At 37.8% G+C, this 15,782-nt stretch overlaps 1 protein-coding gene across 1 annotated transcript; it reads left to right on the plus strand.

Moving 5' to 3' along the window:
* The first annotated feature begins 6,103 nt into the window (after positions 1–6,103).
* Positions 6,104–15,625, plus strand: LOC309708983 (adhesion G-protein coupled receptor G2-like). The gene is made up of 14 exons (XM_082537398.1): positions 6,104–6,177; positions 6,276–6,397; positions 8,856–8,919; positions 9,166–9,307; positions 9,706–9,819; positions 10,473–10,598; positions 11,353–11,398; positions 11,558–11,652; positions 11,747–11,862; positions 12,162–12,430; positions 12,511–12,595; positions 12,818–12,947; positions 14,062–14,218; positions 14,842–15,625. Exons 1-14 carry the CDS (start codon positions 6,170–6,172, stop codon positions 14,934–14,936), a joined length of 1,569 nt encoding a protein of 522 aa, XP_082393524.1. The 5' UTR covers positions 6,104–6,169; the 3' UTR covers positions 14,937–15,625.
* Positions 15,626–15,782: the final 157 nt, after the last annotated feature.

A 15,782-nucleotide genomic window follows, 5' to 3' on the forward strand; every position in this document is an offset into this window, starting at 1 on the left:
CTCCACGGCCGTATTTCATACGGGTCCAAACCCCACCCTATCATGTGATTTCCTGTGGTCAGATGGCCCAGGATGTGAGTGGGTGTAAGGTGTCTAGGATGAGATCTCAGAACTGGATTATAGATGGCAGACATTTGGTGTCATAAAGCACCGCCTCTGTTCAAAGATGGTTGTTCACAGTGGACTTTCAGTCCTCTTTCAAAACATCTGTCTTCTCTGTCCAAAATGAACATTGGCATCCTCGAAAGAGTGACCTTTGACCTCTATATAAAGATGAACAGCTGTGTCTTGTCCCATTGAGGTGGCTCTTCTATGTTGTGCTATGTGTTTATAAAGCGGCTGTTTGGTTTTTCCAATGTAGAGGTCTGAGCATTCCTCGCTGCATTGCATAACACACACTATGTTACTAAGTTTTGTGTTTGGGAGTTTGTGTTTGAGATGAACCAGTTTTTGTCTAAATTTTTGGCTGGGTCTGAAGTACACTGGGAATTATGGTAAATGGCCTGTATTTATATAGCGCTTTACTAGTCCCTAAGGACCCCAAAGCGCTTTACATATCCAGTCATCCACCCACACATTCACACACTGGTGATGGCAAGCTACATTGTAGCCACAGCCACCCTGGGGCGCACTGACAGAGGCGAGGCTGCCGGACACTGGCGCCACCGGGCCCTCTGACCACCACCAGTAGGCAACGGGTGAAGTGTCTTGCCCAAGGACACAACGACCGAGACTGTCCAAGCCGGGGCTCGAACCGGCAACCTTCCGATTACAAGGCGAACTCCCAACTCTTGAGCCACGATCGCCCTGCTTGGAGAAGACTCTCCTGAGTTTCTCTGATATACAGTACCTGCTGCATAGGGGATGAGAATATTGTTCCTTTTGTCCTTCTGATCCTCCCTGGTTGAGTTTGATCTTCTTTTCTGTGCATCTTTGCTGATTTGATGAAAGCTCAATTGGCATAACCACATGTTTTAAGAGCATTCTTTATATGTGTGTGTTCTGTCTTTTTCCCTTCTGGTATGGCGTTATTTTTGTGCTGCTCGCGTTCTCAACATTTCTGCCCGTGCGCGCTCAACTCTTTCTCTACACCGTTATATTTGTGCCACAAAACCACCCAATCACAGACTTGGATGCAAAAAAATATGATTGTCTGTTTTGGTCTCCAGTGAGCTCGAAATGACGAAATGCATTATCCCAGAATGCATTTCGTCCAAAACTCAAATGAGGCAGTGGCGGAGGAACACAGAGTGGCAGAGTTTGAAATATTACTCTTTCTGGGTCACAAAATAAACTTCTAAGATATTTTCATGCGAGAATGGTGCTGTGTAAACTTCAAATGTCTGCTCGATTTATCAAGACATCACATATTTACAAATGTGCTCTAATGTTTTCGGAGATGTGAAAGGGGCTGCTATTGTGTGTGTGTATGGATAATAGCAAACATTGAAATACATTTTTTGCACGCAGCAATGCATTTTGTTCACTCAAATTTAGCTTTTCTTCGCTCAAAATAAATTTCTCCTCAAAATGCAACACTTGCACCTGCTAATTTTTTTTACATGGACTCTATTTTTTTTATACGTGCGGTCAGAGTGGCACAAAAATAATGCCATATTCTGGCTTACAGGGACTGGGCACTGGGCAGAAAACAAGATTGATTAAAAAGCTTGAGTGGAAGACTGCCCCAATTGGTTAAAGACAACCAATTGGTCACCCTAAATTCAATTTGTTGACACTAGTGAAAAACACAATGTACAAAACCAGGTTTATACATAGGATGTAAAGCTGTTTACAGAAATACCATGTGAGATAAAATAATTAATTTTTTCTTTATTAAAATCTCCCAAGGGTGTTTTAACTTTAGTTTTTGTCTCAAAGTAAAAATAAATAAATACAAAGAATGAAAATTGTTGAACAGAAACTATAAAAAGACAAACACAATATTGCTGATCAAGGAGAAGAGAGAGCTTGTAAGCAGTTCTTCTGCACCAGCCTTTATAGGTGATGACATTCCTAATTTAGGAATTGCTCCCTAACATTGCATGGTCAGGCCTAAGGTGGGGTAGGCCAGGACTACAGTACTCCAAGTACTCAAAGTTTGTATCAGGTTACACTTCCTCTTTTTTCCCCAAGTGTTTTTTACATGTTGTTTTTGGCGTTTTTAATGAACAAGATTATATTCTCCAACATTAAAACAAACAAGGTCAGAGACTACATATGAAGTTTTTAAAAGTGCTGTAATTAGCTATAGTCAAAATTAGATGCCTACCAACTTTGCATTGTAGTTGCACTATAAAAATATGATAATGAATAATAAAATAATATTTTGAGTTGTATTTTTGAGAACTGCTTTTGGAAAAGCATTCAGTAATTTCTATTGATTGTAGTGCACTGTTTAGATTTACAACTAAATGTAAACATGTGTCTTCATGAATCTCCTTTTTTTATTTGAATGATTCTATAACAGAGTAATACAGTTGTATTGTAGTGATTTTTAAATACTGCAATGAAGCAAATAAATATAACTTTGTGTAGTACTTTGGCGTTGATCAGTGAAGAAATATTTCAGTCATGTAAATTTCATTTTAAATGCTCTTAATAGAACATTATTATAAAACATAAAATAAAAGAGTTGGTCAACATTTTCACATTTCATTCTGACTGAAATATGCTACCAAACAGAAAGAGAATCACAGTGATGCAGAGGTTGTTTTTGTTTTTTCAGTAACAGACAAAATGTAAATTAATACACATTTATACAGGAACGTACGTACACCAGGAAATAACAACCATGACCTTTTTAATAAAATCTAAATAAAAAATGTCAAACCTGCTGAAATGAGTGTGTTTTGCAGAGTGTTTTTACCTCAAAATAAACAAGCACTAAAAAGACAAGAGCCTTTTCCCTTTTTAGCTCAAAGCCTTACATACGTGAAGGATAAATGGCAAACCAGGAGAGCAAACACAAAGGCTCAGAGTATTCAAAGAACTAAATGAACAAAACAATGAAAAAGGCTCATGGTAAGGCAAGGCAAGGCAAGGCAAGTTTATTTGTATAGCACAATTCAACAACAAGGTGACAAGGTACTCAATTACTCTACGTTATCGTGTTTTACTTACACTTTTCAGTTATAGTTGCTGACAATAAATAATATTGATTTGAATAATTAATGATTTTAGTACAATATAGTGATGAGTATAGATACCTATTTCACAAATATTTTGATTCAGTTTTAAACAAAAATATTAAGTACATGCAAAGAAGGTATTCTGTGAACCACATACTGAATTTTTTGTCTGAGATAAATGTAAATAAATACCTTAATTTTACACAAACACATACGCTAACATTTCAGACGTTTATTTCAAATTATCAAACTCAAATAATTACTAAAAGGATATTCATAGATTTTATCAAGCTCACCCAACTTATATATAGTGATTATATAAGTTGGATGTACAGTATATATATTTATAGTATATATATATATTTATAGTGATTAAGCCTCTGAATTACTTTTTAGAGTGTGGAGTGTCAGCTTTTATTGAGCACATAATTTGCAATTTGTATATAAAAAATCATCAAAACAGCTTTATTTTATCATTTTAGCTGGTAGAAATGTCCTCCAAGGAGGTACTTTTTACTTTCTTACCTTGAGTACATTTCAGAGCCTGTACATTTTTACCTTTTCCTGAGTAAAGAAGTTAAATTAGTACTTCAACTTTTACTAGAGTATTTTTTAACACTAGTATCTTTACTTGCACTTAAGTACAGAATTTCTGTACCTTTGCCACCACTGCAACATTGCAAGGAAGAAGGGTTAAATCAAGATAGCAAGTTCTTATGCTGCTGCATCACTTTCATACAAATAAAACAAGACAAGAACAGGTTTCCAAAAACAGAACAAGAACGGGTTTCCAAAAACAGAACAAGAACAGGTTTCCGTAAACAGATGGTGCAGGGGTGGGTGGCATTTCCTTCTTTCCAGTGGAAAAAATATGTAAATTTACCAAATGTAGGGATTAGTACTAGAAGGAAGATAGGTACACCTGGAAGGCATAACCACAAAATTAACATGATTTTAATGTTGATAAAATGCAGTGTAACTAAAAACAGTGAGTGTTCTTATTTCCTTTAAACACAATAAAGGTATTGTAATCCAACCACGCTTTTTTTGGGGCGATCGTGGTTCAAGAGTTGGGAGTTCGCCTTGTAATCGGAAGGTTGCCGGTTCGAGCCCTGGCTCCAACAGTCTCGGTTGTTGTGTCCTTGGGCAAGACAAGTTGCCTACTGGTGGTGGTCAGAGGGCCCGGTGGCGCCAGTGTCTGGCAGCCTCGCCTCTGTCAGTGAGCCCCAGGGTGGCTGTGGCTACAATGTAGCTTGCCATCACCAGTGTGTGGATGGGTGGATAACAGGCTGTGTAAAGCACTTTGGGGTCCTTAGGGACTAGAAAAGCGCTATACAAATACAGGCCATTTTCTGCTGCTGAGTCATTCTCAAACCAGCCAAGAGATATAATCTTTCCAGTGAGTCCTGGATCTGTCCCCGAAGGACATGCCCAAAACACTTGGCTAAGAGGTGTCCAGGAGGCATCCTAATCATATGCCCAAACCACTGCAATGTTAATAAATAAATATATTTTATTTACTCTGTATTATTTTATTCCTTTCCTATTCTGCCATGATGGTTGAGAGTCTGTACACCATAAAATCTATTAATCAAACCCTGTATCTCAGTAATTCAAGTTCTTTCAAATAATTTCTCCTCATTGAAGTGTAGTTAACTGTAGCTTCCTCCTCTGTTGTAAAAGGTCCTAATTGCTTCACACTTTTTAACTTGTGAATATACTTTCACTGCTAAAAGTGTGTCAGTTCAGACAAGGCCTTTATGTAATGGACACGACTCACATTCTATCTGTATTTTTATACCATTTGTGGCTAAATGCTGAAAGGGAAGGTTTACACATAATCTACTTTATTCAATGTAGATTCAAAGCAAACGGTAACAGCAGAAATGCAGTTATTCACTATATGTAATATATTCTTGACCCTCTCACAAAAATCTCAATAATAGTTGATATAATTTTTTCGATGGCATTTCATAAAATCAAGTAAATTGTTTACCACCGCTAAAGTCCCACTGCAATGGCCTCCTTAACAAATACTGCAACTACACAGGCTACAGACTTGGATCCAAGATTTGTAAGTTCCTCTTCACTATTTTTTGTTTCATCTTTTTGTCTTGCCAATATGCTTTGACTCAATGGCATTTATTGTATCTCAACAAAACCTGAAATCACACTCAGAAATAATGGGTGTTACAACGTAACAACCATTATTGGGGTCCCTAAGGACCCCAAAGCGCTTTACACATCCAGTCATCCACCCATTCACACACACATTCACACAAATGTAGTAGCGTACTGGTATGGTAAACTGCATGGAGAATAAACTCCTTACATTCGGTATACCTGTAAGGACAAGTTGCTGAAACATGTAATAATAATGGATTGGATTTATATAGCGTTTTTCAAGGCACCCAAAGTGCTTTACAATGCCACTATTCATTCACTCTCACATTCACACACTGGTGGAGGCAGCTACAGTTGTAGTCACACCTGCCCTGGGGCAGACTGACAGAAGCGAGGCTGCCATATCGTGCCATCGGCCCCTCTGGCCAACACCAGTAGGGTAAAGGACACAACGACCAGGACAGAGAGCCCGGGGATCGAACCGGCAACCTTCCAGTTACAGATGTGCTTCCCAACCCCCTGAGCCACAGTCGCCACCTAAATATCTAAATATATGTAAATATCTCCAAACCAAGTCATTTATCCTGCATCCACTCTTGTGTTGGGAATTCCAGCAGGACGTACAGCTATATAAAATCTATACAGTTTCTGCATAACTAACTGAATAGATTCAAATTTTGTTTAATATTTTAATCATATTAGTCTGTATGTGATATGGAGTTAGTGGCAAAAGAGGAGTGGGAGTACATTTAGCTTTCTATCAGGTTATGCTTCCTCTTTCTGTGTCAGAATGTTATTTACATGCGGTTTTCTCATTCCATGATCCTATTCCAAGCCAGGAAGAATATTTATTTGCTTTTTTCCTGCAGTTACATCAACTCATCTCTTTTCAGATTGTTTTCTTTCTCAGCAACATGCAGAGGTAGGATTGTGATCTTAATCATTTTATTATGTAGTTCTTTTTTTTTTGTTGTTAAAGATGAGAAATAATAGTGCTGGTTTTTGTTCTAAACTTCACAGGATGAAGTGGTCAGCAGTCTGGTGGTTGGTGCTTTTTGTTTCTCTGGACATGCTCTCTCAGAATTGTGTTTCAGAAATTGGCACCTGTGCAGCCTGTGCTAAAAAGTGTGGTGAAAACATGAGTAAGTGCGTACATGTTTTTCTTTAACATTTTCTTGACAGTTATATTAAGATGTTATAAAAATTGCCATACCTTTTTATCATAATACAGGTTGCTATAAATACCTTGAATCCAGTAACGATGTATGGCAAATAGAGACACACCATCAGGATTTCCATAAAGCTGTATTGCCACAGTTTGACAATGACAATATTCCTGTGGGTGTTCTGTGGTGTATGATACTGGGATGTAGTAGAGGCATCTGCGGTGCAGCTGTTTATAGTTCTTGCTCCAGTGCATGTGGATTCTCAATCAGATCGAGGTCTTAGGATTTTGGTTTCAGATCAACATTTTGAGGTCTTTTTTGGGTTCTTCAAGTTGTTATTCAGTAGTTTGGGGATTTGATGTGTTTTTCTGTCTTTAATCTAATAAACTTTAGAAAGCAGAGGTAACCAAACTGTTTAAGAGTAAAGTGAGATCTTTAACTTAATGTGTTGCTTAGTTATTCCTTGTATGTGAGGAGAGGGATTGTATTAAACAAGGAGCCAATAAACAGAAGGATATATGGGAGAAATATGGTCTTTCTTTCTAGTCCCTGTCAGTACTCTCACCGCAGCCTTATGGCTCAACTGAAGGTGTTACATACTGATGGAAGGTGATGTTCGTCCAGGTGCACATTGGGGTGTATCACTCTAAAACATAGCAGTTCTGTGTCACTGCCGGCTTCTATTACTGCCCTGCATTACTTTTGTAAGGCATTACTTGTAATGAACCTTTGGTAATCAGTTTTTGGTAAGCAGGATAACTAATAGACAATAAAATAAAAAGTTCATAACATAAGATATGTAGCCTGGTCTCTACCAAAACATTTATAATAACATTTACTGAATCCAGTGAATTTCTGTGAATATATTTCATATGGAACAACACGGTTAAAAAGTCAAACGTAGGAATAACGTCATTTAGTTAGCACACCCACGTTACTCATCACAACTAATGTGCATTATCTTTGTTATTTGGTCACATTTATACCTTATAAACAGCAATTACACTCCACACATGTTAGTTTAAAGAAGTATCAACCTTAGTGCTGCACTATGATGTCAAATTATTGTCACAACAACAAAAGCAAGGTGATGTGTGGGGGCACAACCACATTAAAACAGCTTCACCAATAATTCTGAAAACCGTTTTTAACGTTTCAAATACTCAGGCTGCCACAAAGGTATTTCAGGAAGGTTCGGGGAGATTTTAATGTTAATGTGCTTCAGCATTTGTTCGTGGCGTTCCAAGATTGCTTCCGGGGTGAGGACGGGCTGCGGGGGGTGTTGAGTCCGCTGAGTCCGTGCTGGCTGGATCGTTATTGTGTTATTGTTCAACAGGGAGGACTCAAGTGCGGGACTCCAAAATCAGCTGTACAGAATAATTTATTTACAGAATCCACCTTGTGTCTTTACAGGCAGTGCAAGGCAGTGCTATATACAATTAAGTCAGGGACGGGGCTCAAGGGAAATCCAAGGGGTTAGTCACGTGGTGTCCAGGGGTCCAGGTTTTAGATCTCACCCTGAGTAGGCACACCTGAATCACATGATTAGTTCATTACCAGGCCTCTGGAGAACTTCAAGACATGTTGAGAAGGTAATTTATCCATTTAAATCAGCTGTGATGGATCATCTAAAACCTGCAGGGACACCGGCCCTCGTGGACTGGGATTGGGGACCCCTGAGTTACACAGTTCACTTTCAAACACTTGACTTAGCTTAGCTGTAGACTTCACTTTCATTAACGCGTGGCAGACAACAATCCAGCGAAGAACAGCAGTCACCTCCTGGCTTAAATGCATGCCACCCTGATTAGGCTCAGGTGTTTCCTCTCACCGAGAGCGTGGGCCGAGGGCGTGAACCTACAAAGAGTTCCGCCCCGGCGATAGAGAAGAGGTGAGAGAGAGAGAGTGGACGTTTGGAAAGAAAGATAGAAAAAACCTCTGATCAGCTGGACGCTGATTCCCCTGGCCGTGACAGGTATTAATGGGTAAGAAAATAAAGTAATAAAGTTACATATTATAATTTTAAATGTTTAATTGATCAGAGAAATCCAAAGACAAAAAACGTTAGACCCTACTACTAAACTCATACAGAGGCCCAAGGGATCGTGGGAATCATAGAATCATGATGTCATTTTTCTGAAGAACTGATTGTTCACTAAGTGGTGATTTGAACCTTTTGAAAATCTAGAACATGTAGCGATGACACATGTAGAAAATTGTGTATGATCCTAAATTTTTTTCGTAAATTAAAAGCTTTCAATATCTTCTCTCTGATATTTTTTGTAAATCACTTTTTTATATAATCTGTGGCATAAAATGATGGTAGAATAAACAATTTTTTTTGTGAACTGAATCTTTAATACCATTGAATATGTGGTACCTTTAATTGACCTTTTAAGCTTAGTATGATATGTTTTCTTTATTCCTTTAACAGCTAGCTGCTGTTTTCAGAATGTGTGGAACCCTGTGCAAAATGGCACCAAAGAAGACCCCATTAAGTAAATGTTTACATTTTTTGGTCATATTTATGCTTGTCTGAATATTTCTGTTTCTGTTTGTTTATGACTGATTTCTTAGTCTTTGATCAAGCATGTATATCACAGCCAAACGTAAAGAATTCGCTGAGAATTAAGATTAAAATCACGTTCAAGATACGTATTCTGTGATGCGTAAATACTCAAAAGATGCAAATACAAAGGATTCATGTTAATATTTTCTTCTTTATCTCCCCCTCTCCCTACAAGAACATTGGAAATCCTAGAAAATATTCTTGAGCAAACAAAAGTGGAAGGGGCCATATCAATGCATTTCCCTGATTTAGTTGTTCTCCTGTTCAAACCCAATCGTACCTCTGACAACCTTGAAATTTTCGCCAGTGACAGTGAGGTATGAAAGAAAAAAGAATACATAATACACATAATAAAATATAATGATTTTGACATAATACATAATATGTTGATCCATGATTTTGTATTAAGCCCAATTAACATTGTTCTTGTGCAGCTCTAATGCCTTTGTTGTGCAGAATAATTTTTAGCAAAAATCTTCACATCATCGTATCACAGATACATTGCCATGAAATTTTGTTAGAATGAATTTAATAATTTTTAATAAATAATAATTATAAAATAATAATAATTTAATAAATGTTCGGATAATCCACCTTTTCCTCTAGCATGACTGTCAGGTCACTGTTTGTCATGTAAACACAACCTAAAAATCGATCTCATCACTCTCAGCTGAAGTATTCACATGCAATGCTTCTCTATCTTTCAATAATATAGGCAGGATTGACGCCAGTTGCCAACAGGAGAGTACACGTTCGACTACCAAGAGAAGTTGGAGGAGGGGGGAACAAGATTATCTTTTCCATGCTTAAGTTTGCTGAAACAGCCAGCGTGAGAGACTATACTTTGTTATGTATTATAAAAAAGACATGAGCAAATAGTCCTACCCATGTATACTTACTATGTAAATTTAAACTCCCACTTACTTTGGTTTGGCCAGTAAGATTTTTTAGCAAAAATATAATGTTAATATTAACTTACATTAGCGTTTTTGGTATTGCCTTACTTGGTTTTTGAACATGATTAGTTTTAAAACTGGAATTATCTTTTAATGTGGTTTAGTTTATAGCTCATGTTTGCAGTTCTCCTATACATCCAAATACACTGATTAGGGGGGAAAAAACTCCACCATATAGCACCTTTACTTTCTTTTAACCACATGAGAACAAACCACATCAAATTGAATGAATAAAAGTCAATTTATTAAAAAATTCTGAATATTGGATCAGCACTTTTGTTGCAATTTTTTTATTTAACTTTAGCAATCTAATAAATCTACTAAAAGACAACTTATCAAACTACATAGACACGACTTGCAGGTTTAGTACAATGAGTTTATTTACAATTAATGTTGCACAAAAAACAGAATATGTCCACAAACACAGACAGACTGATAGAGAAAAGAGGGGAGAAATGGTAGACAGCAAAGCAAGTAAAGAAAAACTTTCTACAAGCCAACTTGATGAACTTGTGTTGTATTGCAGAGCATGGTTGGAACCTTCCATGAAGTTTATGATCAACGACTGGTTGGCCTAAGTGTGCAGGGCAAGAAAATATCAGGACTACAAGAGCGCTTCAACATCACCATGAATTTCACCACAACAATAAATGTAACTCCTGATGTAATTCAATATTTTACTCCAGTCTTACTTTCTATACCTTTATATCATTGTTAAAACAACATATCAGGTTTATTAGTTGTTAAAACACATGTATGTATGCTGTATTGCATAAGATGTAAAATGATCGCCATCTCACAATGCTGTGATTGCAGCTATTCCCCAAAGCTGTATGAATGGTGCTCATGGCCACTGATCAGTGGATACTGATCAATGGTCATCGCAATTTGCATATTAGTGATCAAGAAACAAACCTCACAGCCCGTTTTTGGTCAGCAGTGCTGGTTTTTTCCTTATGAGAATGTTCTCTTCGTAACGTTCGGGAAACCTTCTTCAATCTGGGCTGAAGAAGTCACTTTGATGAATGATGAAACGTTTGTACCACTGAAAATGTTACATTCAGATGAACAGAAGCAATTTTTGGGGGGATATAAATGTTAGAAAAAAGATATGCACTCACCAACGACTTCAGTAAGGACACCTTACAAGTGGACCCTGGTTTTTCATTAGAACTGCATTAAATAGAGACTGAATGAAGTTTTTATTCCCATCTACTAATATTGTTTTATTATTACATTATCATAGCACAAGGTTCAGTTGGGTTTCCATAAACACAGGTGGTAGAAACATATTCTCCAAAGAGCTACTGTTCACTTTCTTACTTTAAGTACTTTTCTTGACCATGCCTAAATGAACGCATGAACAGACACGCATATATAAACACACAATATTTTTTGTGCCATAGGAAACCCAAGAGCCATCCTGCCAGTTTTTAAATTTCACAGCAAAGAGTAAGTAACCAAGCGTCACTATTCAATAGTAATCTATAATACATTGTTTGTGTTTGTATTTCTCAATTGTGGTTTCACTCAGCATCAGGAATTTGTGGTGATGTCATTCAGCTATCACAGCAACTCATGCATAATGGTCCTGTTTGTTTGACTTACCAGATTTCAGTAAGGAGGGCTGCCTTACCCTGTGGACACGTGGTCAGGGTAATGTTACCTGTTCCTGTGACCACTTCACATACTTTGCTGTGATCATGGTAGAATTTACCTTTTTCATGATAAAAAGGGGCTTTAAAACCATTTATCCATGCTACATCTCTAACTGTAACAATGTGTATGTATTCTCCTCAGGTATGTACTTCCATCTCACTTAAAGACCAGAAGATTTTATCATACATTACTATAACTGGCTGTAGTCTTTCACTTTGTGCCCTGGTCATTGCTGTATTGCTCTTCATCACAAATAGGTATTATTCCCACCTTCATCATCCCCCCTTTCACATCTTCAATATGTGGAATCAGTATCAGTATCTTTAGTTTCTGCTCCCCTTTCCTTTTACCTTTTTGCTGGTCTTCTTCTTTTCATTAATTTAAAAAGGAATGCAGTCATCCTCTCTTACATTCCTTCTCTTTTCTTTTTTATTTCATTTCTCTCATCAAGTATTTTTTTTATTCTTCCACTTAATTTCCCTACAAACATGATATGACCATTAACTTTACACAAAAGTTATCACTTACCACAGATACCTTCTCCCCTCTCTGACAGAAAACTCAGAGAAGATATCTCTATGAAGGTCCACATTAACCTTGTAATTGCTCTGATTCTCCTCAATCTGCACTTCCTGCCCAGTCACATGGTGGCAGCAGAGTCCACCACATGGCTTTGTTTTTACATGGCTCTTGCCCTTCACTACTCCCTGCTGGCTGCTTTCAGCTGGATGGCCTTGGAGGGATTCCACCTCTACCTTCTCTTTGTAAAAGTTTTTGACACCTATGTCAGCAGATACCTGCTCAAAGTCTGTGTGGTGGGATGGGGTAAGTGGAGCACTTTAAACAGGAAGTTGTCTTCACCAGTCTGCAAACCTTTGTCTGACTGATCAGTTTGTGTGTTTCAGGTGTTCCTGCAGTCATTGTGTCATTGGTGGTGATCATAGACAGAGAGTTTTATGGCTACATCTCTATCTCCCCTGAAACTGCAGTGTAAGAAACAAATTTGCATGCATGTAAAATCTAACCTTACTTCACATTTATAAGGTGATTTGCATGTGCATCAAAATTTCTATGTATTTGCATGTCAGGGAGGAAAATGTGTCTAATTTGTTTAAAATACACTGCATGTCCTACATTTCTGTTACAGAATGCTTTTCTGGCTTTTCAGTGTGAGACATTAAATTATCATCTGTTTCTGTTCATTCTCTTTAGATGCTTTATAAACAATCAAATGGTGAAAATGGTGACTACAACGGGACTGTTCCCCTTTGTGTTTCTCTTTAACATGTTAATGTTTGCAGTGACAGTCAAACGTGTTTTCTCTGTTGGACAAAAAAAAAAGGTAAATTTGTCAAAAAAATCTTTAAATTACTTCATTTCTAAATCCTCCATGTCAGCCTGTCCCTTGGAAACCCCAGACCAACTGGTCTTGCCAACATTATTCCTCATTTTTCAATTTAAAATGGATCTGCCCGGGACCTCCTCCAGGTGGGACATGCCTGGAACACCCAGGAGGCATCCTGTCAGATTCCCCTATCACCATAACTGGCTCCTTTCCATGTGGAGGAGTAGCAGCTTTACACTGAGCCCCTCCCAAATGGCTAAGCTCCTCACCCTATGTCTAAGGGAGAGACCAGCCACCCTGAGAAAAAACTTAGAAAGCTCATTTCTGCCATTTGAATCTGTGATCTCTTTCAGTCACTACCCAGAGCTCATGACCGTAGGCGAGGGAAAGGATGTAGTTCGACCAGTAAACTGAATGCTTTTCTTTTACGCTCAGCTCTCTTTTTACAATGACGAGCCGGTACAGCGCCCGCATCACTACTGCTGCAGCACTAATCCATCTGTCGACTGTCCCACAATTCTCAATTGAAAACAAGAACTCGAAATATAATATAACTTCTTTACTTCACTAATTATCTCATCTGTAACCCAGGGTGGGCACTCCAGGTTGAGGGGCATGGCCTCAGACTTGGAGCTACTGATTCTCATTCCTACTGCTTCACACTTGGTTATGAACCACTCCAGTGCAAGCTAGAGGCCACCACCCGATAAAGCCAACAGAACCATATTATCTGTGAAAAGCACAGATGAAATTCTGAGATCACCCATGTGAAAGCCTTCCAGCACTTGGCTATGCCTGTCCATAGAAATTATGAACAAAATTGGTGCTAAAATGACAGCCCTGGGTCCAACGCGGACCGGGAACAATTCTGACCTATTCCTGCCATTGTGAACCAAGTTATTGGAATGGTTGTCTAATTTTAAATATTCTGAAGAAAGTTATTTACTGGTAATATTTTAAAATGTGTTTTTAAAGCTTAAAACATTTCTATTAAAATCAGACTCTATAAATGAACAAGTGCATCTGGAGAACACAAGCAATTTTGAAAACATTTTGTGGTCATCTGTGTTTTTTTTAACCTGCTGTGTCATGTTTCATTCTGGTAAATCAGCTTGGGCAGATTATCCATACCAAAGTCATCAAAAGTATTTGTCGCTTGTTGGGAGTCTGCGCACTGCTTGGCCTTACCTGGGGCCTGGCTTTCTTCTCATTTGGACAGCTGACCACTCCTAGCCTCTACCTCTTCTGCATCCTGAACTCATTGCAAGGTCTGTACAGTCTACTGCTATGTGTGTTTCTGTCAAAGGGAATAATGAGGATTAGCTTATTGATTCCCACCCAGTATCCAGTAAGGGTCCTGGCTAGACCACCCATATTGAAAACCAAGCCCTGGAATGGCGCAGCTACATCTGCAGCCTGTCTGCAACTCGGACACAAAAACATTTAATTCTTCCCGTCTCACCACCATGGGAAGCAGAGCTTTTAGCTGCTATGCTCCCAGGCTGTGTTCTATTTTATTGTAAAGTGTCCTTGGGTGTCTTGAAAGGCGCTTCCAAGTAAAATGTATTATTAGTAGTAGTATTATTATCAGTGTTATTATTGCATGTTGTTCTGTGTATGATTGTGTATGTGATGAATAAAGCTTGTTTGTTTGAAACTGAACAAAATTTTCCAACAAGGCCACTTGTTAAAGTGCACATGCTATCCATTTCATAGACATTACTTCGAAATACATTATTGTATGCAGTAGATTTTGACTTTTCGTGTGTATAAATGAACAGTAACCTAACACAGTTGACTTATCAGTTTATTTGAATTAATTGCACACTCCTCACACTTCCTGGACTCACTCTGATCCTTTGCCTAACACACTCTTCTTTGTGCCACACAGGTTTCTTCATCTTCCTGTGGTTTGTGATGTCAGTGAGAAAGTCCCAAAACTCTGCTAAACAGACGAGCATTGAAACACGTAGTAAAAGCAACTAGATTAAAGACAACTGGAAAAATACCAAAAGGTGTGCTGGTGAAATGTGCAACATAATGCTGAAATCTGACAGTAACGATTTTGTTTTACTTCTGGATTTTATATGCCCGGCAATTTACCATAACTGGCAGGAGCTGATTCTAAATGATGAAAATAAATGTAATAGTATGAAGATTTTGACAGTTCTGCTGCTTTATTTGAAATTTTCTTGTTTATATAAATCTTTGTGGAAAAGGGGTTATCATTCCAAAATAAAGCTTAAATAGGATGACAACATCCTATTTAAGCTTTTGAGAGTAAAAGTTGCCATACTGAAGAGAATCTAGAATGACTAGATTCCATGTCCGACTGGATTGTCAAGAGGACAATCATCGATTATTGATATTTTTCCCTTGAAGTCACCTGTCCTCTTTTTTTTCGATTGCACACAGAGCAGATCTTGCTTTTAAATGCAGTTCACCCTCCACTGGTTTAGTGCTTTGAGACATTTTGATATAGTTATGTTGATTACACCATTGTGAATTTACGGCATGTTTCCTTATAATCCAGCTTTGAGATTATTAGAAATTGTGTTAGTTATTTTATGTTTTGAACTTTTCTGTGCCAGTTTGTACATCTGAACATGCTCAATGCATTGCTAACTTATAAAAGCTACAGTGTCAGTGTGAATAATAAAAAAAATGATATTTTTTTTGCTTTGCTTGTTTGTTATATTTCATAATATTTCTATTAACAGACCTAGTTTAGAAAAGACTGATGTCAGACTCCAAACTCCACTGAAAATAGTTTTTAGAACTGCAGTCATATTATTGCCCCCATAAAGAACATTTGCCTAAAACAAATACCTC

Source organism: Aulonocara stuartgranti, assembly GCF_965226115.1.
Source record: "Aulonocara stuartgranti genome assembly, chromosome: 1".
Lineage (NCBI taxonomy): Eukaryota > Metazoa > Chordata > Actinopteri > Cichliformes > Cichlidae > Aulonocara > Aulonocara stuartgranti.